Below are 27702 nucleotides of genomic sequence, written 5' to 3' on the forward strand. Positions count from 1 at the left end.
GATAGGAGCCTAAGGAACAGTGCACCGAGGGAGGTGTGTTTGACGTCACTACGCCCCTACGAATCTATCTTTTAATAATTTCGTTGAATTACAATAATAGAACAGCCGTTTATACATTCACAATTAAGAATAAATGATAGACGAGTGAAAAATAGCATTATTTATTGTAAGAGTTGGCTGAAAAAACAGGTTGTTTCAAGATATAGTTAATTTTTGTTAAAAATCGCAATGAATATGTTACCTCCGTAAACAAGTTGCATAACATATTTTCAACGTACTTTTCACAGAAGAAATTGCAATTGGAACTTTTATACCCAACCCATGAGTCATTTCCTTCATAAGAAGAACAAAATATGCCTCATGACCATTCAGGATATTCATTGTATATCCTGTAATATGGGAAAGTCCAGAAAGACGAAAAAGAAAAAAAAAATGTTCTAAAAACGCAATCCAGTAAAGAATACAAATCAGTTTGAATAAGCAAGTCATTTGTTATATTATTCATGCATGAACTATTTGCTGTAGTTTCACGGACAAATTTGTTGCAAGCCAATGCCAATATCTACAGCGTGGTGGCAACCGTACGTTTAGCGTATAAAGCGTATGTGTGTGTGTATGTACGTACGAGTGTACGCGCATTGTACTGTGTGGGTAGCAGGGTTGCCAGATTATTTCGACTGGATTATCGTACATGAGCCTTAAAATTGTCGTTTTTCAACCAAAATTATCGTACAAAATTTTAATATAATAATTAGGGAGTTACATGATCGACTTATTTCAAAATATCTTAGTATAATTGTTTAATTAAACACATATGTATATACCTAAGGTATGTATCGTACATCGTACTGGACCTAAAATAATCGTACATGTACGATAATTATCGTACGAATGGCACCCCTGGTGGGTAGCGTCGGGCACTGGCTGTCCCCCCCAGGGAAGATCTTCCGCCCACTTACCTAAACAATGGAGAAAAATTACAAAAAAAACATCATGTTTCTAAATATCTATGCCATGTAATATTCCGCACGTCACTTAAATGACTGGAATAAGACGCATTGAGTAATGGAGAACAGGAATATCCCCCAGTGAGTCAGATTATAGTGTTGAAATTGCTGTGGAGACAGCCATTGCTCTTTCTCGTCCCTTGTAGCAACTGACTAGGGAGAGAGTCAGGGGGGGGGGACTCGGGGTCCAGGATGACAACTATGACCACACAAAGGAACTCGCCCAAGAGTTTTATTTATAAGAATACGCAAATACTTTTGGAGTTTGGTGTAGAGCAACCCATTTTTATGAATTTCCACGTGGCTGATGTTGTTGTGCAGGTAGAAATGAACTCGACTTATTTTAAGGAGCCCTTGGGCTTGGAGGGAGAGGAGGGTGGTAAAGTGAACAGAGAGAGGCGTTTACCCTCTCCCTTTCTCTGGTAAGCAACGCAATCGTTGATAATGGCGTATTTTAACATCCTACTGAACATTATTTGGTTTATGAATGCGTAAACCTGCTTAGAATTGTGTTTTAAGGGGCTGCACATTGAAGGATAAACATTCACTCCCCCCTTCATACCTTCAACCCATCAAGCTCACCGCAAAAGTTTCCAGCTATTTATTTTCATTTCAATTATACTAAACAATAATCAACGTTTATCAATGACCTATTGCAAATATTTAAAGAGTATTATATGCAAGGTTTTGAAATATAAGTTAAGGAGCTACAAATTACAAAATAAGCCATTAAGATCATTTTTTAATACCTTCATATTTTCAGCAAACTCTAGTAAAGTTTTAAACTTATGACTGAATTATATCATTTCCTAAAGCTATGAAGCATTGATTCATAAATATACAGTTTTTACATGAAATTGAAAAGTATCAGATGCTTCACAGGTACTAAATAAGTTAAAGAAAAGTATAATACTTATCGAAAAATATTATTTTAAATTCACTAATGGCAACTTACGCGTCTCCCCCTCAGACTACAACAGTACACAAGTTGGTCTCATTCTTGCCAGATATGGGAATTTATCCTTAGATTTGGGAATTTTGCGTGTCAGATGGGGATATTTTGTACAAATTTCTATAAAGAAGAAACAAAGATGAGTAAAACTTTATAGCGTTTCAATTAGTTTGCTTACATTTATATGAAATATAGTGAGTCATTTCTATATTAGTAAAGCCTACAGGATCAGAAGAAAATATATTTTGGGGAAATGGGGATTTTTGTTGTTGTTTTGAGGATTGTTTAGAACGAGTTTTAGGGATTTTTACACTAACCATCTGGTGGCAACACAGGGGTGTCATTCCTACGATAATTATCGTACATGTACGATTATTTTAGGTCTAGTACGATGTACGATACATACCTTAGGTGTATACATATGTGTTTAATTAAACAATTATACTAAAACATTTTGAAATAAGTCGATCATGTAACTCCCTAATTATTATTTTGAAACTGTGTACGATAATTTTGGTTTAAAAAACGACAATTTTAAGGCTCATGTACGATAATCCAGTCGAAATAATCTGCCAACCCTGTGGCAACACTGCTCATTCATTGTGTGTTCCCTCCGTCTAGTGGAGAGAGTGTCGAAGTGTATTCATCCACCTAATACATTATGCTGGAAGCGAATTTATCATTCAGTGCTCGGAAAGAGTTAGTGAAGATTAAATAGTGTAAAAGGAAATGATAGAAATAAGGATAACTAGGATAAATACCCCTTAAAATATGAGGTGTAACCATCAAGTGTTTCTGGAGAGTGTATTTCTCGTGGCTGTGTAAGAAGTGTAAGTGACTCAGTGATTGTTCCTCGAAGGAAAGTGTAACCTTTGCACGTTGCCTCTGTTATCTTATCGTTATCTGTGAGGAAATGCTGATCACATTATCTTAATATATTTAAAATTCCCATTTTTTTAAAGTGACGAATTCATGATTACTGATGGATTATTAGAAGCTAGCAGCTCGTCTCGTCATCAACATACAACGGATATTAACACTTTAGTGAGTATTTTACTTTAATAAGTTAGTATTTAATTCGATAAGTGAGTTTTTTTTTATTTCTATAATGCAATTCTTATTCTTGAATCCTTTATGGTAGTTTGAAGGAGAAGCAAAGAATTGGCTTGTGGCTTTTTCAAGGTGTCGGTTTGAGTAATTTTACTATTCTTAAATACTTCAGTTAATAAGAACCTTAAGAATATACAATTTTAATTGATGAATAAGTTACTTATTTACTTACTTTACTTTAAGGGCCACTTTTCTGGCCCTACACTGCAAAGGAACCCTATTCTTTGCAGTACCTTTCATAGTTAATTCTATCAAATACATTGCAAGGCATTTAGCATTTCACAAAGCATATATCTCGTTTTTTTTTTTGTCAAATCCACATTATTAAAGCGCTAGGAAAACAATTTTTAATGTTATTTTTCTTAAAAGATATTTTATTTTTCCTAGTTTCCTTTCCTCACAGGGCTATTTTCCCTGTTGGAGCCCTTGGGCTTATAGCATCCTGCTTTTCCAACTAGGGTTGTAGCTTAGAAAGTTATGATAATAATAATAATGTAGTGGGGGCTTATTGTATAGTCTTGGTGTCGCATATTTAAAATGCTAGTTTAGTGCGGAGCTTTGTAGATTGGCGGACACAGGTCAGCGGAGGAATATAAGAAGGGAAGTTGAATATGATTTTACTAAATGAAAAAAAAATACAGCTTAACCCTAAAATATCCTTACCTAACCTTATCTATGTTGATGTGTCCTTACCTAGGTGTTAACGCTCTCTCAGTCATCTTTATGGTGAAATTATAGAACAGTACAATAAATGGTTTGTAGAAGATAATGCTGTCACTTAGTGTATTTTGTGGTGGTTTGAAATTATTTTTATAATTCCGGCAAAAATCCATAGTTTTGGCGTTAGGATGGGTTGTCTACCTTAACTGAATCGCTATGTGTCCGCGGTTCGTATCGTCATCAATAACGTTTGAAAACAACTTTTGATATACTGTGTACGAGGTAAATATATATATATACACACATATATATATGTATATATATATATATATATATATATATATATATATATATATATATATATATATTATATATATTATATATATGTGTGTGTGTGAGACCAGGTGTCATGAAAAATGGTTATAGTAATATAAGAATAGTATTCGTGATCAGAATCCAGTAATAGTAATAAAACATGATCAAAACACAACGCTTTTGTTTCTCAGGACTCCCGGGCGAATTGAAAACATGATTTGACTGTAGCCTTGTCCATCGTATTAAGAAAACCTCCTTACTTAATTGAGCGTATTTACCTGTATGTTGGTACCCCAGATTAACACGTTTATTGGTCTTTGTTTCACTATGCGCATTAGCCAAGTTTGTTATTATTTTAGCTTTGTTGTAATTATGTAATTTATAACTTTTTTCAGTGGGTTTTTGCTCGACCGTAGCTCGCTGCGCTTGCAATTCAACATTATCTCGTTGTTCCTATATTCTGACAAGTGAAACATGACTTTTAGCTTCGCTCTCCAGCTTCTGTTCGAACAGACATTTTTACCCTAACCTTTCATTAGATAAAATATGAGCTTTGATTGGAACGTTGTATATCACGATATTGAAAACAAATAACCAGGAGGTTTAGAATAGAAAACGTTCGAACAAGTACTTTACGACCAAAGCACCACCTATCAGTTTTTTTTTTCTGAACTACCGGGAGGGAGGAGGTTTCTGTGGAAGGTGCAAAGATGACAAAAAGGCTAAACAGGATTTTTTAAAGATTAAAATCTTTAATTTTGTTAGTGGAAGTTTCTGCTAGTACTATATGGGGTTCAAAATAGTGTATTTGCAAAGATCTACAGTATTCAATAATGTGAATTCCATTGTCCCAACTAATATTGCACTGTTCTTTAATGAAACCATCTCTACTAGGATTAGTTAGTGGGTATGTCCGTCGTTCTGCAAACTATCAATGTATGACAGCAGAATCAACTTGACTTTAAAATTTTAACTGATAACATGACTCAACAGTAGAAGAAACGGAAGACTCTTATTTTCTGAGGGTTTCAATAATGTGGATTTAACAATTGATGTGGAGTATACCTTGTGTGATACACTGCACTTTGAATACCCATGCGATATAGTGTAATATACATGTATACGACAAAAAGATTTTGTATTTCCTGAAGTGCTTAGGGTTTCCCCTGTGTGTTAGGACCAGGAAAACAGCCCTCAAAGTAAAGTAAGTCAATATACGACCAGATTGCTCATCATAGAGGGTAAATGTTTTTTAACTTTGCTCATATATTGTTCGAAGATGTGGCACTTCTGCAGGTCGTTGGGCCGCCAGGCCTGGCATTCACATAGAAAATGGGAATTCTTGATAACCCCAAGGATTTATAGCTGGTTGGGTACATGAGATCAATGCTTTGTTAGGTATGTTGAAGCAGGTTGAATTATGCTAGGTTAAGTTGGTTCGGACGATTTTATTTGTTTTACGAACAGTGACGCAACTTTCTACAAACATGGGGTAAATCAGACCTATGAATAAGGACAATTTATCCTAACCCTTTTACCCCCAGGCTGTTTGGAACTTTCCAACCCTTAACCCCCAGGGGTTATTTTTTTTCAAGCACATTTTGCACTATATTTTTTTTAAATTGCTCTAACAGCCTTAATTTTCATCATAGAGAGGTCAGGTTGGTCTCATTCTCTTGGGAAATGCCTGAAGTTTCTCAAACATTTATCAAAAATCTGAAAAAAAAAATTGTAAATAGCAGTTTTTTGCAAGGACGTACCGGTACGTCCATGGGGGTAAAGGGATGTGTTTTGTGAAACGTACCAGTACGTCCTTTTGGGGTAAAACGGCTAAGTTGTGCGAGGGCGTGGTTTGTTTGCTAGTGACGGTGCAATGGTATACATTTACCACAGTGGCATTCAGGATGTTAGAATAACTGCTATGTACAGAGCAGTGTGTATTTCAAAGGAATCTGCTCTTTGATTCATTTGGAAAATACCGTAGTTGTTTCAGATATGCAGGATCCTCTTCAAGAAGAAGAGTGGGAAATTAGTATTTTCAACAAAGCAGCTGAGATAAAACCCAACAAGGTTATTGAATGAACGTGCGTTGCTACCTAGAAATCCCAAACAGACAAATATAATACTCAATTTGGGAGCAGGCATCTTCAAAACCACAAAATAACACAAAGCTACGAAAAACACGTCCGAACGTTCGCGGGTGCTAACAAGGAATGATGGGAGAAGGATAGGTAATGGTGGTTGGGGGGGTGGGGGGGCAATAGCTGTAGTGAATGACACCTTGTAGTAACGGGGGATTTTGAGGAGGGAGAAGTCTAATTGGAAAGGAACCTCTGGTAGGGGTATCACTCGTCCCAGTTTTAATACCGACACCCTTTAGGGTTGAGCGAGCTGGTTATATTCCTGGCATTCCATGCAACTTTTTTCTCTGGTATATTTAGCAGTATTTATACCTTTGAAATGGTGCTTTAAGGAGCATTTCACTGAGCGACACAGGTTCCTCGCACAGAAATAGATTTTTCCTTCGTCAAAATCCCTTTTTTACTTTGGGAAAACACAAAACGAGGAATACAGTGTACTGACGTGCAACCTCCCTGAAACTAGGACGCTGAATTTTCCTTAATTATGTACCAGGGAGGTGCAAACCCAAACACGCAGGTCCCTCACCTGATCTCCAATGCTGTTGCACTTTAAAAACCTTCAATAAATCACTAGTGCCATACTCTGAAGCGAAATGAACATTAATCGTCATCTTTGTAATTGATTTTAATTCATTTAACAGATTGACATTAGCTTCTCTTCTTAGTTTATATATGACAAATCTATTTTAACGTTATTGATCTGAAGATGATTTTTTTTTTTCGTTATTTCTCATATATACTGGTAGTTTACTTAAATATTTCCTTTCATCACAGCTATTTTCCCTGTTGGAGCCCTTAGGCTTATAACATCATGCTTTTCCAACTAATGATAATAACAAATAGTTTTTTATGATGATTCACTTGTGCGAAGAATTTTTTGGATATTTTGTACTTGATAAAATTCTCACAAATCATTTCATGAGTAGAAGCCGATTGTCGTAAGAATATAACAACCCTTGGTATCTAATGAAATATGCAGAAACAGTAGCACACCTTGGACGTTTGCGCTAAAGTCACTCATGTCAACTTATGCTCCAATTCCAAGTTCGTAGTTGATCAGAAGAACCAATCAGTTTTCAACATTATCCGTGTTCCCACAATTCAATAGGTAAAATAAAATACAGTCAAGCATTCCTACCCATTTTTTTCTGTTGGAGTCCTTGGGCTTATAGCATCCTGCACTTTTAACTAGGGTTGTAGCTTAGCTAATAATAATGATAATAATTAAAAAAAAACAATGTAATGAGCAGCCCGTACGCAATCCCTTGGAACTTGAGTAGATCTTCATGACTAACAGTAAATATCAACAAATTTTTTGGTGAATTTGACTCTGTGATAATCAAGATTTTGTATTTTTATGTCTTGACAATGAGATTTGATAGCAAAGAAAAAATACTTAATATCCTTTATGGTTTAAACTACAGTATAATCTTACCATTTTATTTTCACAATCTGCATTGTGAATGTTTATGACAAATGATGGTAGTGATATTAATATCATTACTCTGATTACATACTGTATTTGTATATGATCAAGATAAAGTACCATATACTATATGCACTGTATTGCTATTATCATATGTTGATTGAAAACAGTTGTTACAAAGTACCTTTAGATATTGTTAGAGCAATGTTTCTTATGCTTAAAGTACTGTATCATGATAAAAGACAGGTACTGTTATCACAAAAAAATTATTAAAAGAGAGGAAAAATACAAACAAATCAACAAACATTGTTCTGCAAGGGTAGATATCTCACCCGTGTATGTATATCCTTGTACAGACGACTCATTGTGCCTTGTATAAGAGGGAAGAGGCCTTGGATAGGGAGAAATGTGGGGTCGTTGCTCTTGACTCCACTTTGTACTTATACTTCAATGGGTTTTCTTCAAAATCTAATGGATTTGTCCTTGGGTCATACCCCATGTGTCCACCAAGTTTCGTTGAAATTGGTTTTACTGTTTTAGCGTAACATTGTTTGCAAACAAAAGAATTAACTGACCGAATATTTGTCGTTAACTCTACGTTACGATTATTTTCAAAGTACTGTTGTCTACTTGTACCTTGAGGTATAGTCCATCCTCGCTTTTCACATTTTCATTCTTCACGATTTCGCTCGTTCGCCACACAGAGAACCGTATAACCTATTAAATAAGAAATCACATTCACGAGAAGTACTTCCCCGGTGCGACAATTTCAAAGTCCGTTCTCTCTTTCACCCAGCTCGCTTTGCGCGGCTTCCCTCTCCGCCCAGCAGGACATACCTTCTCAGGCTCCCTTGGCCTCAGGCTTGAATTCTCTCTCCTCGCTTGTGCATCTCCTGCTTTGTTCCTTTTTGGGCAAAGTCACGTTTTCTAGGTGTGTGATTCTCTACAGTATTGCACAAGAGACGACACATCAGGAGTTGCGTCATGCTTCAAGACTGCTGCATAGAACTTCTTACGAAAATGGTTACTGCTCTTTGTATAAAACATGTACACTAAGTTAATCTTAAATGCAGTATCATAGCATACATTTTTTACAGTAAAGTATTACAGTAATTATGTAGTATTGTTTATTAACTATACTGTACTGTACAGTACTGTATGTAAATTACTGTACTAGCCTACATGAACTGTACTCTATAATACGTAAATGTAGGCTACGTCTGCGGTGAGTTGTCAAACAGTGCAACTCTACTGAACGAATACAGTGAACACTTACAGTACAGTTAAGCTGTACTGTAGTGATACTATTGTACATGCATTACAGTAATATACACTTAAGGATCAGCGAGTGTTATATTATTGTAGATAATATCAAAAGTGGTTTGTTGTTATAAATGTCCCGATGACTACTTTAGTGTTACGTACTGTACTGTATTGTAGTTTAGTGTAAACTTACCATGTCCGATACAGTCTACACGTGTGCACATGTACTGTAAGCTTACTGAAATATATTTATTACAAAATACTTAGACTGTTATAGAAACAAAGTAAAAACAATATAAGGCAGTACTTGGTGTGTTATCAACTGCGCGTTGGTAGTGGTAGGAGACCATCCAAGACTGGAAGATGCAAAATACACCGGAAGATGCATTAGCAACTCTCTGGTGGATATACGAGGTGCCTCACACTGAGGGACCTTGGGGAACCCAAACATAAAATAAGGCAAAATAAGGTAAGGTAAGGCAATGCCACCCTCGGGCAGCAAGTATTTGCAAATTCCCTCTTTTCGCGCCTGTCTCTCGTACCTAACTCCCGCCAAGAGCGAGGGCTGACCGTATTTTATTCAAAAGGTTACAGATTCATCCTTGGATCATACCCAATGTGACTATCAAGTTTGGGCAAAATCAATACAGTAGTTTTTGTGGAAAGTTGTTCACAAATAAACTAAGAAACAGATAACAGGGGCTAATGCATACCCTTCATAATATCGATTTGAGCGTAGGCAATGAAAACAACTTTCTATAATATAAAAAAAACCATGCATCCTCTTTTTCTCTGGTATATTTAGCAATAACTATGCCTTAGAAATGGTGCTAGAGGAGCATTTCACGGAGCGGCACAGGTCGAGCCCAGAAAATCTCTTACAAGCTTTCTTTTCCATCATCATTGATGCAGACTGAGTCAATAGCTAATCTCTAAATTGTAGAAAAGTACTTTTTATTGTGTCAAGTGTACTTCGTAATGCTCGTGTTTCGCATTGGAATAGGCCTTTACAATTCCAGATGTGTGGTCGGTGCTATGTGGATTCTTTGCAATCTAATACGCTATTATACCTAGGATTTGATCATTGTTTATTCCCTATGTTCCCAAGCTGCTTTTATGACAGCTGCCTGCCATTGTCTGCTCTCTTTACTTTCTGACTGAGGACGTGTTGGTAGTGGGTGGAGATTGACTTGAAAGCAAATTAGATAAGTGAGTAAACAAGGAAGCGATTTAACTGTCGAATGAAGAGAAAAAAGTACTGCACCTGTTTTGTGGATGGCCTGAATTGGACAGATGTGTTGTCTAATTTTGAATTGAAATTGAAAAGGCAAAAGATAATTCTTATAGAATTTAGAATATTACCCTTTTATCCTGTAAAATCCTCCACTCCTTTTATGGCTACTAGATCATCTCTGTGTTTGCAGAGTTAATTTTTCCCACTAACTTTCGTTTGATCTCTTGTTTTCGTATTCTATTTTTCTGAGCCAGAAATCTAACAAGAGTTGATGCACGTGTTGGTTTCCTTCTTCCCCAGGTTAGCCTAATTACAATGTCTGCAGTTGCTGGATGCAATCCATTATTATTGTTATTATTACTACTACTTTCTAAGCTACAACTCTAGTTGGAAAAGCAGGATGCTATAAGCCCAGGGGCTCCAACTTGGAAAATAGCCCAGTGAGGAAAGGAAACAAGAAAAAATATCTTAATTACAGTAACAACATTAAAATAAATATTTCCAAAATAAACTATTAAAAACTTTAACAAAGACTGGTCATCTTCCGCTGTCACACTCTGTCAGCAGTGTCATTAAGAGCGTTACTATCCAGCCATGCTTTCTTGTGCCATATGACTTTCATATCATGAATTTTTATTTTTTTTTTGGTTGTTGGAATGTTTATTTTTATTATATATATATTGCGGTACAAATATAAATCTTTGCCCCATACATAGAAGATAACAGGGAAGCTGCTTTTCATCTTTATTAATACTGTATCCGGTTGACGAATTCAGGTGGATTATACTGCAGTTTTTCCATTCTGTTTTCCAGCTGTTCGTCTTTATTTTTATCCATTAGTATGGATCTTGCATGCCTTGTAGCAACTCCTACTATGTGGATGAAGGTACGGTACTTCGGATAAACTCGGTACTACGAGGATAGACCGTGATGCTTAAATCCCAATGGAGGGAAAATTTTGTACAGGATTCTAAAACAATTTCTCCAATTTAAAAGTTTCTAATGGAATTTAGTGAACACATTATGACCCCTAACATCAGAAATTAATATGAATGATTTCACAATAAAAAAAATATTGACATTAATTCGCTCTTTACCTTAGAGTATAATTGTGGCTGGTGCGAGGGAGGGGGAGAGGGGATTTACTACTTGGAAGGAGAATCTTCCTTCATGAGTATTTCTGGTGAAATATTTGGAGTGTTCTCTCTTAAATGCCGTTTGGTACTGTATCACTACCTACAGTATTTAAGAAGGCCCTCTCCATACTCCATATGAAGATGACATCACAGCATTCATCAGACAGAAATTAATATTAGGTGGAGCTTCAGCAACTCTGGTAAACAATACGTTGCTTTAACACCTCCCCCATGTATAAAAACTGCTTTGCTAGGTCAGGAACAAAAAGTTAAGTAGACGTATACATTGCTTCTCTTTCTTATTATATGGTAAAGCACGTAGCCTACACTTGTATGTAGCAGTGTTAAATGGATTAAAGGGCTTGTACCAAGGATGTCTTTCAACCTATGGATCTTTCGTTTATGCTGAAAGCAAGGGGATACAGTACTATTAACACTGTGAGCACCCTTCATTATATTCTCTGGTGGCATACAAGTAATCTCATTGTGGTGGGAATGGTTGTAGCTGAGAACTGCTCTGGATAAGTGCTGCTCCCTTTTCCAAGATTCCCCAGAAATTACCCTCAGTAACTCACCGATGGTATGGTTTACCAGGTCCACCGGGCCATTAATAGAGGGTTTGTACAGAGTTATTTTTCCATGTATAATATTGTACCACTCCAGTAACTCTGAATTCTTGGGAAATCAATTTGTGGACATTGTCAGTCAATATCTGGACTATAACCCAAGGAATAACTAGAAAAACTGCCTTTAAGCGCTTGGCATATCGTGCTGCTTCTCTTATTTCTTATGGGTACTGCTACCACCTACAGTACTTTGAATAATGATGACTACCATCAGATAACCAATAAAACCAGTACTGCTTGTTGGGAGACTCATAAGATCCAAAGCGACCAATTGAGAAGTAGTCACTATTTTCAATGTTTGCAGTACAACAGCCTCCCTTGAGACTTTACAAGTCTAACATTCCCAGCATGTATGGCACATATCCCAGATTACGGTAATCAAGTATTTGTTGCAAACGAGTCAACAGAGCATTGCAGTCATTTTCCCTATTCCCCAGTGAGCATATTGCAGGTATGTCTCTGCAACCAGGTCAATCGAGGCATTGAAGGTTATTATAGGGCCTACCGAGTCATCTGGGTTTTGTTTCACTAGCAAACCCTGGTGCACTTCCAGGTCAGACCAACATATAAGTGGTAGATAGAAGCGTGGAACCCAAGATGTAGGAACACCAGAGTAGATTCCAGTACAGTCCATGTATTTCAAGTTAGATTATGTTGCATTATGCTCTATCGTTTATTAGTACAGTAATTATATGTTTCGTAAAACTAATAAAAACTCATAGATCTGGTACTTAACTTAGATGGGGAGACATTGTAATCCGACATCATGCACAAAAGCATAGACAAAAATCACCGAAAACACAACAGCTAAAGCTATGATGCTATGAAAAGGAGTGACGTCACTGGCGTGGGTTGAGTTGGTGGTAGTAGCGTTCGGTAGCGGGTGTTGAACGGCACCTCGCTGTAACGGGGATATTGAAGAGGAGATATCTAAATGGTGCGAGACCTCTGGTTGTGATTTATCACGCCCCAGTATTATTATACCGACACCTTAATAGGTGAGTGAGCTGAGTTCAACCTGGCATTCCTATGCAACTTTTTTCTCTGGTAAATTCATAGCAGTTATATACCTTAGAAATGATGCAAAAGGAGCATTTCACTGGGCGGCACAGGTCTCTCGCCCAGAAATAGATTTTTCCTTCGTCAAAATCCCTTTATTAAATCAAAACCGAAATGGTTTGATATTTCAACACTTTATTGTAGAAATAAGTTCATTAGATGTACTGCTTTCCAGTTTACTTCAACCATCATATGACTTGCGGGAGTCATGTTATTATAAAACATTATAGGGTACATTATATAGTATGGATTATTTAATATCTATCATGAGTTTTTTTTTTAAATTGACTTTTCTGTACTAGGGGTAACATGTTAAAAGCTTATTGCTCATCAAGTGTAGAGGTAAGGGACAGTGACAATGCCTTACGGACTGACCATATATACATATGATCATCACCCAAGCCTCCTCTTCATCAAGCTAGGATCAGGGAGGGCCAAGTAATGGCTGCTGATGACTCGGCAGGTAGACCTATAGGCTTCCCCAAACACCCCATCCCGAGCTCACAAGGATGGTGAGGTTGCAGACACTACTAGAACCTATTGAGGTTGAGCAGGTCTTGAACACCCTTGTGACGTTGTCAATAGGTGACCACTTTAAAGTGTCTGGAGCTCCTTTAGCCCAAACGCCCGTCAGTTCAAGGTCCTTATCTGTAACCCTCTACCTATGATTTCTCAGGGCTTTCCTACAGTCCATTATCCTTCAGTTGATCCTTGAAAGACTGATGGAATTAAAGGCATAACTAATGCGTTACCAAATAATGTGTGGTATTGTCTGGGAGGATATGAAGGCAAATTATGGCCACTGTTATTGAAAATCTTCTATAATATGCACAATAAATGTAATTTAAGACCAGTTGCTGAAAACTTGCTTGGAGAATATTCAAATATGCCAGAATAAAAGTCAGAGAATTTCTTCAGGATCAACATGTCTCTAAAAATTTTGAAAGATTTCCTCAGTATACCTGATTTTATTACTGTTGAAGACTAATCTGTTCCCAGAATTTTATACAAGTTATACGTAGCTAAAGAAATATTGTCATAGGTGAGATCTAGGTTGGGCGGATCTGTCTTAGATCTATTAACACTTTACACTTTTAGGTTCGTTTGGGTATATCTTCATTCTATAATTTACATAATTTATTCTTATTAATAAGATATGTTTTTTTAAAGATTCAGTAACCCGAGTGAAGTAGGGTTAACGCAAGAACATTAGTGCTCTCTCCAACAAGTTTTTTCTCAAGGCCAAATCACATGCATGTAAATAGGTTGATATGAAAAGTAGTGGTCCAAGAATATTGCTCCGAGAAATGCTAGCAGTTGCAATCTCACAGTCACTGATATCCATCAGCAAATAGTACTTTTGTAATCTGTTGGTTAAGGATTTGCAAGTATTATAACTGTACGTACAAGTAAATGTTACCAACTCCTATGTGTCTAGATATAAAAAAGGGATTTTGACGAAGGAAAAATCTATTTCTGGGTGAGGGACCTGTGTCGCCCAGTGAAATGCTCCTCTAGCACCATTTCTAAGGCATAGTTATTGCTGAATATACCAGAGAAAAAAAGAGATGCATGGAATGGCAGGAATAAACCTAGCTCGCTCACTCTTTGAGTGTCTGTATAGAAAACTGGGGCGTGATTGAACCACGACCATAGAAACTCTCATGTGTTAACGCAATAAAAAGCACCACTAAAGTAAGACCAACAATGCAGATTTTTTTTTATAAGATTTCTTTTTTACCCTGGAAATTGTAAGGAGGACATCACAAGTACCCAGGACCTTGGAAAGCCAACTTAACCCTTTTTTCCCCCAGGCTATTTGGAAATTTCCAACCCTTAACCCCCAGGGGTTATTTTTTTTTCCAGCACATTTTGCAGTATATTTTTTTTTAAATTGCTCTAACAGCGTTAATTTTTGTCATAGAGAGGTCAGGTTGGTCTCATTCTCTTGGAAAATGCCTGAATTTTCTCAAAAAATTATCAAAAATATGAAAAAAAAAAATTTTATAGCATTTTTTTGCAAGGACGTACAGGTACGTCCATGGGGGTAAAGGGATGGCTTTTGTGAAACGTACCAGTACGTCCTTTGGGGGTAAAAGGGTTAAAGTGCATGTTCTAAAGCATTGGATCGATAGTAATTGATTTATAGAACCCTACTACATTCTGATGCATGTGCTGCACTTGTAAGACAGTCCATATACAAGGGCAAAACGTTAGAATTTTCTCGGAAAATATACAGAGAAATGAATCCAGCACCTGAAGTTTATATATTTTAAGTTTAAAAGGACATTTTATCCTTTTTAAATGCTGTATCGACTGCAATGTTTGAACCTTCTCATTCTGTTCTTCACTCAGAGGGTTTAACTACTGCACTGGAATTGGTCAGTGGCTACTTTCCCTAAATTCAAACCATTGTTCTCTAGTCTTGGGTAGTACCATAGCCTCTGTACCATGGTCGTCCACTGTCTTGGGTTAGAGTTCTCTTGCTTGAGGGTACACTCGGGCACTCTATTCTATCAAATTTCTCTTCCCCTTTTTTTGTTAGAGTTTTTATAGTTATATAGGAAATATTTGTTTAGGTGTTGTTGCTGCTCTTAAGATATTTTATTCTTCTTTGTTTCCTTTCCTCACTGGGCTATTTTCCCTGTTGGGGCCCCTGGGCTTCTAGCATCCTGCTTTTCCAACTAGGGTTGAAGCTTAGCAAGAAATAATAATAATGATGATAATTTTCAACCTTTATGAAATGTATTTTCCAAATTTGTTTAGTTCCATAACAACAACTAGAGGGACCACATTTTTTTTATCCATTTGTTTGTCTGCCATGAGCATACCTTGACGTCATAGATTTTTTCGCATATCATTAACCTTGTAAATAACTTGGAATCATACTAGGTAGAGTGCATACCAATGAAATTCTCTCACAGGACACCAAGGGTAGTGATGGTGTGACCTTGACCACCGCCTCCATACCAGCCATAGCTTTCATCTGAGGCATTCATGTTTTGCAAACAAATCTTGTCATGAAAAACTGCCCAGAGTTATTTACCTTGACAAATACCATAATGGTGTCTTACATATTTCACTTATTTCAGTATTTTAAATGTCCTGGCAGGAAATTAGTCGGAGATTGGTAAGAGAAGAGTATTGCAACAATATCTCTCCAAATGTCCATAAATTTACTTAATACAGTACTGAAGGTATTTTATTTTGCTTGATTTGGAGAGTGGGCTATATGTATTCTTGAAATTAGCATTTGTAAAGTTTTTTGTTCATGCTGCCATAATATTCAGTAATTAAAGTTGGGACATGTGAACTAAATACACTAATTTTGATTTTTACAATTTGTTTGTGGTTGGCCCAAATGGCAAATTTTGAGGTGCAGCGCTTAATGGCTCATGAAAAAGCCAAGCCATTAAAGTCGAAGCTGGTTACTGTACAATCTCTTTAAAAGGAGCAAACATGAAAAGCTTTGACTTTTCTTTCTTTTTTTTTCAAGTGGAGTAGCTGCAGAAAATCTATGCTTCTTCCTTTAAACAATTACTGCAAAGGAATAAAATGCCTACGGTACTGCACAAGTAAACTTATAAACATTCTGAGAAGTATTGTAGCAATACTCGTCTCTTACCAATCTCCGACTAATTTCTTGCCAGGACATTTAATAGATTTAATATACTGAAATATATGACGCCATTATGGTATTTTTCAAGATAAGTAACTCTGGGCAGTTTTTTTATGATAAGATTTGTTTGTAAAACATGAATGTCTCTGAGGAAAGTTATAACTGGTATGGAGGCGGTGGTCAAGGTCATACTATCACTATCCTTGGTGACCTGTGAGAGAACTTCATTAGTATGGCTCAAAGTTATTAGTATGTGCAGTACAGGAAAGTTTGCATTCTGCTCGCTTACTGCACTCTATGTCCAATGAAATTTGTAGTAATATATTGCAAGAGCATTGTTCCACAACACGCTCTCATTATTCTGCAATAGGATTTTTGGAATAACTAGGAATAGGATTTGTTTCAGAATAAGAAATCTTTTATCTAGCATACAGTATAATTTAAATAATATAAACAATAAATTCACATCAAGTTGCAAGATATATATAGTAATTATATTCCAGTCTTAAAGATTTAATCTTCAAGTTGGTTAGTACAGTACTCTACCACTTCTATTTCTGATTAGATAGCGGATTTTGAGCAAAGCAAAAAATCTATTTTTGGGTGAGATAGCCATCTCGTCCTGATGGAAGGTTCCTTCAGTAGCTTCCTAAGGGTATATATGACTACAGTAGGTATTCCCAGAGAATTAAACTTCTGGCGCGAGTACCCTCAAGGTTTCCCTTTAGGATATTGTATAATAATGGGATGTATACTTGACACACCACATAGCTATCTGCACCCCACAGCGTTTACGCTTCGAGGGGGAAGTTGGTGGCAAGATATGGGAGGAGGCATTACAAAGTTCTCCTCCTCCGTTACTGTTATGGTACTCGGATGACGTCATAAACGACGCCATCTTGGCTGACGTCATAACCGCCCGCGTCCTCCATTCCTTCTCTAGTAGCGTCTATGACCAGGTTCGCTATTTACTGCCAGCATGTCGCAATCTTCAGCTGCTTCTGCCTCTGGAAAGTTGAGTACCATATTCTTATATATATTTTTTTAACTGTATTATACTGGTACAGTATTTTGGAGAATTCTCTCAAGTGGAAAGAGATACAAACATTCAACTTACAAATATTCGGAGATACAAACACAGATCCAACAGAAATCGTAAATCTCAGATATTCTATCAAAAGTTTCTTAATGAAATACTCTAATGAGGCAATATTTTATAATTTGATGCAGTAAAGAAGACATTTGTGATTATAACTGGACTGTTTGTTGACTCGCAGATGAAAATCATAGACTTGAGTAAGGTGAAGCCGACCCTACGCCAAAATCTAACCAAATTTGACTTACAAAAAGCTTCTTGGAACTTATTAAGTTTGTAAGTTAAGGACTTTCTTATATGTGGATCAATTTAAACCTTCCTTGGATGGGAGATTAAATCATTCATGCCTCTTGTTGTGTGCTAGAGCCTAATTATTACAGCCGTTGATGTTAGAGTTGTCTTTTTAGATAGAGAGGGGCTGTAGAATGGTTTCATTATACCATTTAATGGTCTTCCCCATGTTGATATAGGGATTATCTGAAATAGTTGGGAACAGCGATGTTAAGTCTTGACTTTAGAATTGAATTAAAGTTACTATAGTCCATTTCTTTTAGCGAGTCATATTTGCACCGACTCGCAGCGGTGCCCTTTTAGCTCGGAAAAGTTCCCTGATCGCTGATTGGTTGGACAAGATAATTCTAACCAATCAGCGACCAGGAAACTTTTCCGAGCTAAAAGGGGACCGTTGCGAGTCGGTGCAAATATGACTCGCTAAAAGAAATGGACTATAGATGGATACATCTTTGTATCTTCTTCCCTACCATTATCCCTTCACTAAGGGGTCGGTTGTCTGATGCGCCCTCTCCAATGCCTTCGATCAAAGGCATCCTTTTCCAGTAAACCTCTTCTCTCTGTATCATCCTTCAAAGGATAGATCCTTGTATGGGAGGATGCTGAAAGATCGTGTCATGTTATCTTGTCTCGTCCGGAACAATATTTAGGAATTTGTCCAGCTGGTAAAAATGCCATTATTATTCATGATAAAGGAGAAGCAATCTTATTTAGATATGGTGTAATGTGGGCTCGGGAATATAGCATTTAGCCCTGATTCTATGATTACGGTAGCATTGAAGAACAGACGTTGTGTATTTTGATGAACGTGTCTCCAAAGTTGAAACTAAGTCCTTCTTGCTTCTTTGCATTGTTTACTATTGTGGTCATTATTTGGTTACATTACTTTCAGCAAAGCAGAAAATCAAAACTTATTGGAAGTCCTTTACAATTGAGAAATAATAAACAGTGATGGGAATAGAAGGATAGTCCTAAATCAAACTATTGTTCTCTAGTCTTGGGTAGCACCATAGCCTCAGTATCATGGCCTTCCACTATCTTGTAGTAGGGTTTTCTTGCTTGATCGACATCAATGACCATAGATGTCAGGATGCCAGATAACTTATAACTAATCAATCAATCAGTCTCTTACTTGAGGGTACGCTCGGGCACACTGTTCTATCTGTTTTCTCTTCCACTTGTTTATTTATTTATTTATTTTTTTTTTATTTCTATAGTTTATATATGAAAGATTTATTTTAACATTGTTAGTGTTCTTAGAATATTTTATATTAATTATTCCTTGCTTCTCTTGTAGTTAATTTATTTCCATATTCTCTTTCCTCACTGGGCTATTTTTCCCTCTTTAAGCCCCTGGGTTTGAAGCATCCTGCTTTTCCAACTTGTGTCGTAGCTTAGCTAGTAATAATAACAATCATTATTATTATTATTATTATTATTATTATTACTAGCCAAGCTACAACCCTAATTGGAAAAGCAAGATGCTATAAGCCTAAGGGCTCCAATAGAGAAAAATAGCCCAGTGAGGAAAGGAAATAAATAAATGATGAGAACAAATTAACAATAAATCACTCTAAAAACGGTAATAATAATAATGATAATAATAATAGCAATTATATATTCTCGTATAGTGTAGGTCTAAAGCTATTATGACAAAATTAGTATGCTTTATGCACTATCCTTACTGATTGATCCAGATCAATTACTAATAAATTTAAAGCTGCTTTGAGGATGTTGAATGTATTGGCTCTTTACGTAACATTTACCGATTTTATGAACTTCGGGTGAATATTAAAAAAGGATTTTGACGAAGGAAAAATCTATTTCTTGGCGAGGAACCTGTGTCGCTCCGTTAAATGCTCCTTAAAGCACCATTTCAAAGGTATAAATACTGCTAGATATAACAGAGAAAAAAGTTGCATGGAATGCCAGGAATACAGTATATCCAGCTCGCTCACCCCTAAAGGGTGTCGGTATTAAAACTGGGGCGAGTGATATCACTACCTGAGGTTCCTTTTCAATTAGACTTCTCCCTCCTCAAAATTCCCCGTTACTACGAGAGGTGTCGTCCACTACAGCATAAACTGTAATTAAATTTTTTTAATTGGAGTTACTCAGAAATTTTAGTTATGAAAGATATTTTTAATAGCAATTCGTTGAATTTTCACGAGAAACAGAAATACTAATGTCGCCACATACATATTTATTCCAAACATTTCTGACATTTCAAATGTCATCCTCAGTGCTACCTAAAGTAAAGATAGTACTGATGATGACATTTGAAATGTCGAAACGTTTGCAATAGATATGTATGTGGCGACACTAGTATTTCTGTTTCTCCTGAGAATAAGATTTCCCCATTTTTTGTTCGTTGAATTCATTGCATGCTTTGAAGTTTTACAAATGAACACTCCTGGATTGCAGAGAATTTAGAGTAAATTGTCGTTGACAAAAAAGAGAAAATTATTGGGCATAAGCCTATTTACGGAAGGCTATTACTGTATTATTATTATTATTATTATCATTATTATTATTATAGTTATTATTAGCTAAGCCACAACCCTAGTTGGGACAGCAAGATGCTATAAGGCCAAGGGCTCCAACTGGGAAAAATAGCCCAGTGAGGAAAAGAAATAAGGAGATAAGTACGGAAAATAGAATCTTTGGTCAAAAGCTCCATTTTGAGTGAAATGTTGATCTCTTGGTCTCACATGTGAGGAGTTTCATTGCTTCATTTTAGGAAGAAATGGTTGAGTACAAAAGTTACTATTTTAGGATTCTAATGCCTCGTCATCCTCCAGTTTAAAGGCGGCTCATGAATGGCAGAGGCAAGGGACAGTGACATTGCCCTATCGAGCAGGACAATGCCATAGAGACTGACCTTATATACAGCGCCCGAGCCCCCTCCATCCAAGCTAGGACTGAGGAGGGCCAGGCAATAGCATAGACCTATAGGCTCCCCCAAACCCCCCCTTCTCAGCTCACAAGGATAGTGAAATTGCAGCAACCAAAGGAACTGACGAGTTTGAGTTGTACTCGAACCCCAGTCTGGCGTTCACCAGTCAGGGACGTTACCACATTAGCCACCACAACCCTAGTGCTTTAAATATGTGAATTTGTTTCATAGGGGTAACATTAAAACCAAACACTACTAGATATTTTTTTATTTTGTTCTTATTACTTTTTAATTCAAGTGTGCAGACTTCCTCTTCCACCTTCATAACTCTTGCAACCAGAGAACAATTTCACTTTCATCTTGTTAGTTCAGTAATAAAAAATTAATGAACGTCAAGTCTTCCTTCTCCTCATAGTAATTTGCCATAAAGAGAGAAACCTGCTGGAAAGTTGTCTATTGTCAAATTACGCATTCATTGTTGAACGACGGATGGCTGTCTTTTTGTGACTTCTTTTTCTTGTTTACAAGATAATTGATGGTTAGGGTTTCAAATCCTGAGGACTAAAATAAGACTGGTGATGATGAAATGTCCTTCTCCATAACCTCTTATGAAGAAAATTATTTTGCATTCCTAAGTATAAGGAATTTCATCGTATTAAGGTTCTTATTTTGTGAGATTAACTCCTCTATTGTACTTATTTTGTGAGATTAACTCCTCTGTTGTACTTATTTTGTGAGATTAACTCCTCTATTGTACTTATTTTGTGAGATTAACTCCTCTATTATACTTATTTTGTGAGATTAACTCCTCTGTTGTACTTATTTTGTGAGATTAACTCCTCTATTGTACTTATTTTGTGAGATTAACTCCTCTGTTGTACTTATTTTGTGAGATTAACTCCTCTATTGTACTTATTTTGTGAGATTAACTCCTCTGTTGTACTTATTTTGTGAGATTAACTCCTCTATTGTACTTATTTTGTGAGATTAACTCCTCTATTATACTTATTTTGTGAGATTAACTCCTCTATTGTACTTATTTTGTGAGATTAACTCCTCTGTTGTACTTATTTTGTGAGATTAACTCCTCTATTGTACTTATTTTGTGATATTGAATAGTGTATTGTAAATTTAAAGTTGATTAAAATCATGCAAGGAAATTATTGTTTCTTAGATTAAATATTTCCAATAGGTAGGTAATCAAAATCAATGAACTTATGAAGCAGAAAAATGCAAAAAGTCATTCACTAAATGGCAGTGAATAGTTTGCTTGTACAGTGTAGAATATACTGTAAATGAAGGGAGTGTGAAATTCTCTCTCTCTCTCTCTCTCTCTCTCTCTCTCTCTCTCTCTCTCTCTCTCTCTCTCTCTCTCTCTCTCTCTCTCTCTCTGTACCTTGTGTTTTTAGAAACATTATTATTATCATTATTATTATGGTAGCTAAGCTACAACCCTAGCTGGAATATCAGGATGCCATAAGCCCAAGAGATCCAACAGGGAAAAGTAGCCCAATGAGAAAAGGAAACAAGGAAATAGATAAACTACTGAACAAGAGAATTAATGAACAATTAAAATAGAATATTTTAAGAACAGTAACAAAATTAAAATAGATTTGCCATATAGAAATTAAAAACCAAAACAAAAAGAGAAATAGATGTAATAGTGTGCCCAAGTGTAACCTCAAGCAAGAGAACTCTAACCCAAGACAGTGGAAGACCATTGTACAGAGGCTATGGCATTATCCAAGACTAGAGGCAGGGTGGAATTACTAACTGCAATAAGAGATGCATGTCATATTAATGAATATTGCCAAGGGCAACAAATATTAGGGAAAACACAAAGCAACATAGGAAAAAAGGGATTTTGACGAAGGAAAAATCTATTTCTGGGGAGAGACCTGTGACGCCCGGTGAAAAAGTCCTTCTTTGTACATTTTCTGATATAAATCTTCCAAATATACCAGAGAAAATTAAAAGCATGGAATGCAGAGGTTACAACCCTCGCGCGAGCACCTTGTTGGTGTCGTATATCTAACAAGGGCGTTTGTAAAACACTATTCACAGGCTGTCTTCCATTTAGATAATCCCTTCATCAAAGGGGGAGGGCCGTGACAGGCCCTAGAGAATACAGTTGGGTTACCCTACCGACACCTACCACTCGCGCCACTGGGGGTTTATAGGTCGCTCGTGATTGGCAGAGCCAAGGGACAGTGACATTGCCCTATCAAGGACAATCCCCTCTCAACCCAAGCTAGGACCAAGGAGGACCAGGCAAAGGCTGCTGATGATTCAGCAGATAGACTTATAGGCTCCCCCAAATCCCCCACATGTTGCTCACAAGGTTGATGAGATTGCAGCGACCAAAGAAACTAACAAGTTTGAGCAGAACTCGAACCCCAGTCTGACGTTCACGAGTCAGGGACGTTACCACATCAGCCACCACAACCCTAAAAGTACTTCATACAAAGATTGATGACTAATGTACCACTTCACAACAGAGCAGATTCCTTGGGTAGAAGAGTTTGTGAGGTTTTACTAATTTGCTTGGACCATTTTCTGGGAGGTCCTTCTGAGAAATGTTGAATTTGTGTTTGCTCTGCAGTTACAGATGACTTTAGAATAGATGGCTCTCTTGCTTGAGGGTACACTCGGGCACACTATTCTATCTAATTTCTCTTCCTTTTGGTTTGTTAAAGTTTTTATAGGTTATATAGGAAATGTTTATTTTAATGTTGTTACTGTTCTTAAAATTTTGCTTTTCCTTGTTTCCTTTCCTCATTGGGCGATTTTCCCTGTTAAGGCCCCTGGGCTTATAGCATCCTGCTTTTCCAACTAGGGTTGTAGCTTAGCAAGTAGTAGTAATAATAATAGTAATAATAATAATCTCCTTTGTTTCCAAGAAATTCTTTGCTAATTGAAAATACAATGTTGTAATTTTAATTGGATATCTTCCCTGCCTCTCAGGTTTTATTTAAAAGAAATTTTGTAGTTTTTTGCAGTGTGAGTTGTTGGTGTTATTTTTTAAAAGTATTTCTAATGTTTAACATACCTAAATATAACGAAGTTGGTTGAAAAGAATTATGTTTGTAATCTAAAATAAATTCCACAGTTTTTGATGTGTTAGTTGATGACATTACTTGAAGTATTTCCAATGTTTAACATAATTATAACAGAATTGTTCATGTAGAAGTTTATTTGTAAGCTATAAAAGGGATTTTGACGAAGGAAAAATCTATTTCTGGGCGAGGGACCTGTGTCGCCCAGTGAAATGCTCCTTAAAGCACCATTTAAAAGGTATAAATACTGCTAAATATACCAGAGAAAAAGGTTGCATGGAATGCCAGGAATATACACAGCTCGCTCACCCCTAAAGGGTGTCGGTATTAAAACTGGGGTGAGTGATACCACTACCAGAGGTCCCTTTCCAAGTAGACTTCTCCCTCCTCAAAATCCCCCGTTACTACGAGTACATATAATTTCTTTTGCTTTAGTTAGATTTTATGTCCAACTCAAAGATACAATATTCAATTTGAAGATGAAATTAAATGTATTTTTTATTTTTTTTATAGATCACTCGACGACTCGTCCTGAAGATCCTCTACTCTCAAGACTTGTTACCTCCAGCATCAGCAACAACTCTGGTCATTCACCGTAGAAACGTCGAGGGTGCCCTTTTCGAGAAAATTTCAACGATAGGCCCGCATGCAATATACCGTAGTTGCTAGCATGGGTATTACAGTGGCATACGAGTGTATCCCTGGGTGAGGAAATGTTAAGAGTGTGTCTTCCATAAGTATCTTACAACATGTTGATAAATATATTCATAATGCCTTTTTGGCATTTTTACGAAGAAAAACTCAAGGGAGACAGTATAAAAGTGACAAGAGTGTTCATGCATATTAGCAACTGACATTGAATTGCATTATGAAGGAAGGTGTGTAAAAAAAAAAACTCTCAAAATCAGAAACTATTTCTTTGGGAGAAGTATATTTCTATTTGAAAATGTAGTTGCGAAGCTCCAGAGAGAGAATCAGAATCCTGAGGCATTAGGAAGGCATTTCATCATCATATAAATGGAATGTGATGGAGAGAGTGCAAGTACTGAACGCAAGTCCCACGTCTTGCATTGGCCGGGCCTCCAACAGTTCTCCGCAGACGCCCGGAGGTCCTGCATATATCCCTCAAGATCAAAAGGACTATGTTAAGGCCAAAGAGAGAAAAAGTAGCAAAGTTGGCACTAATGCTCTGACTCAGAATTCTAACATTTTAAATAATAATGTTGAAATAAATGGGTTGTTGAATGGTGCCATAAATAATGCTAATAATAATGATGATAAAGGGAATAATAGAAAGAAGAGTATTGTTAACCAGAATAAACAAAATCGGGAGCAGGGCTCGATGGGGTACGTCAGTGAAAGGGTGAGAGCGCTAAGTGTAAGTAATAGACCTAAGGCCAATGCCTCGTCACCACACCGATTTGGCCCTCCCGACCTTCGAGCTTCGTACAACGAGAGGCTCAGGTCAGGACCTACCAGCCTGCAGCCTTCGGGACGAGTCGGTGTGAGCCGATCAGGTCAAGATGTGGGAGGAGGATTTGTGTATATGCGCGGAACGGGAGGTCTTTATCGGAGCAATTCTTCATTAGAACTGGATCACGATGCTGACGAGCAACCTCCCGGGTCTCCTCTCCGCAGAGAGTATGGCTCTCATGGCTCGATTAACGTGGCCTCTGCCCCTCCCGAAACCCTATATTCAATATTACGGGACCTGCAACCAACCGATCGCCAAGACTCCACCTCCGCTTCGGCTGATAACGTATCGGGTTCTCTGGGCGGAGAGGCAGAGGCGACGTCTCCGAAAGTCCGGTCAAAATTTCAGAAGCTGTGGGACAAAGACAAACCATCCATATTTAAAAAGCTTAGATCAGGTAAAAGTACAGAGAACAAAAACGATATGAAATCTGATGTCAATTCTGAGTCTAGTGTTCAAGCAAGTGTTTCAAAGTGTTCTAAACCGAGTGAATTGAGTGGCGATTCAGACAGTCGCAGTGAAGAGTCTCTCAGTGTGGTCCCACCCAGAAGATCAGCTTTTGCCCATTTTGATTGTAGGTCATTAGTAGCACAACTCAATAGTTCACAGATGCGATCGTTGCTCTCCGATCGTGTCAACACCACCACCGGAGCTTCGGCCGCGGCAATGGCAGGAATGTCCGCATTAGGGCCACAGCACGACAGTACGGAAGATCTCCAGCCCGATGAAAGTGATCCTGGAGATGGGAGAAGTAATCGTCTGATCAACAGGTACCGTATTTTATCTCTTTTGTCGTTGCAGGGCTAGAGAGTTTGTTGAATGGTAGTGGGAAGTCATTATGTCGGGAAAAATGCAGTTCCATTTCTATTAACGCACTTGAAGATCACTTTATTGGAAGATACAGGCCCAATTCTCAAGTATTTGATTAGTAATGTGTACATAAGAAACAATGAGTAGTATTTTTTGTGTAAGTCAGTAGATATCTTTAAAAGAATAAAAAGAAGAATCATTCTTTCAATTTTTAACATTTAGAAGCAGATTTAATTCTCCAGTTGTACTCTACTTTCTTTTAATCTCATGAAGTCAAGGTCTATGTTTAAAATTAGACTCAGTGTTTCTTGCATATATTTATGTTAAATGTAAAATTTCCATTTTTTTTTTTTATTTTAAATCCACTGTATGTAGTAATAAGGTTCACTAACTCATAAGGAACAAATTTATTTATGCAAGAGATAGGTAAGCCCAATCATGTCTTGCTGAAATAACTTCACCCTTTGGTTTTATTTTAAAAATTTGTAAGTCAGGGCAAATATTAACCCTGATGTTTTATGTTTTTTTTTTATGATCGATGAAGAGGGAAACACTATCTTTATCACCTCCCCCCCCCCCCCCGACCTAATTGGTCTTTTCATATTAGTTGGAACTTCAGTCTCCTTTCTGTCATTCATCCAGAAGGAAGAAGAAAGAACTTACCGTGGCACTTTTGTTTTCGACAAAAGTGATTTCAGTATTGTAGTACAGTACTGAATAAAGGTGCTATTTGTTGCTTTCCCAAGGGGGGCGACTCGAATGTATTTCTTCTTGAGTTAGAGTAAAACCAGTTTGGCTTCCAGCCTTGACCAGCCAGGAATGACACTTAGAAACTACAGTAGTAGTTCATACATTTGAAAGAATATTTGTAAAAAAAAAAAAAAAAAATCATGAATTGTGCAATGGATGGCACTACCAATTGTTTAAATTCTTGATAGAGGGGGAGTTAGTGTTTTGTTAAATCCATAAAGGCAATTTTACAAACTCAATTTTGGAAGAATATCTTTAATTCCTATTTAGCCGAATAAAAAGATATTTGATGATTTCATACTTATTTGAAGAAATCAACAGTACAGCTGTGCATTAGGAAGGACAATTACTTCAGACTATGTGAATTTCATGAATTTTTCCTATGTTAATTATACATACCAAATATGGTTTTTAGGATATCATTTTTAACATTGTCCTCCCAACAGTCTTCCAATATTTATATTTTGTAGCTTACAATACTTTCCTTTTTTCCAGCTGCCCCTTTTTTCGAAATGAGCTTGGTGGAGAAGGAGAACGGGTCGTAAGCTTAAGCAGAGATTGGGGCTGTGGTTCCCAACCCGGCAGCTCGGTAAATGCCTTAGTTTTGTATAGGCCCGTAACGGCGTCAACCATAGGTTTACTGGAGCCTCCTGTCGGACAGTCCCATTGGAGATCAACGCTCTGTCCTTACATCAGATGCCCTCTGACAATAGAAGCTGTGGACCAAGGAGCAAGTTTCTATCGTAATTACTTTGTTGCACACGGTGAGAAGTTGGGAAAA

General features: G+C 37.0%; 1 protein-coding gene across 3 annotated transcripts in view; it reads left to right on the top strand.

Moving 5' to 3' along the window:
• Positions 1 to 2573: 2573 nt before the first annotated feature.
• The window catches only part of LOC137655795 (signal-induced proliferation-associated 1-like protein 1), a 92954-nt gene continuing 67825 nt past the window's right edge, over positions 2574 to 27702 (top strand). For all 3 annotated transcript variants that reach the window (XM_068389944.1, XM_068389945.1, XM_068389946.1), the window contains exons 1-3: positions 2574 to 3003; positions 24401 to 26131; positions 27417 to 27685. In XM_068389944.1, coding sequence (XP_068246045.1) covers positions 24915 to 26131; positions 27417 to 27685 — 1486 coding nt within the window. In that variant the 5' untranslated portion in view covers positions 2574 to 3003; positions 24401 to 24914. The remainder of the gene's footprint in view (positions 3004 to 24400; positions 26132 to 27416; positions 27686 to 27702) is intronic.

Source organism: Palaemon carinicauda, chromosome 16 (genome assembly GCF_036898095.1).
Source record: "Palaemon carinicauda isolate YSFRI2023 chromosome 16, ASM3689809v2, whole genome shotgun sequence".
Lineage (NCBI taxonomy): Eukaryota > Metazoa > Arthropoda > Malacostraca > Decapoda > Palaemonidae > Palaemon > Palaemon carinicauda.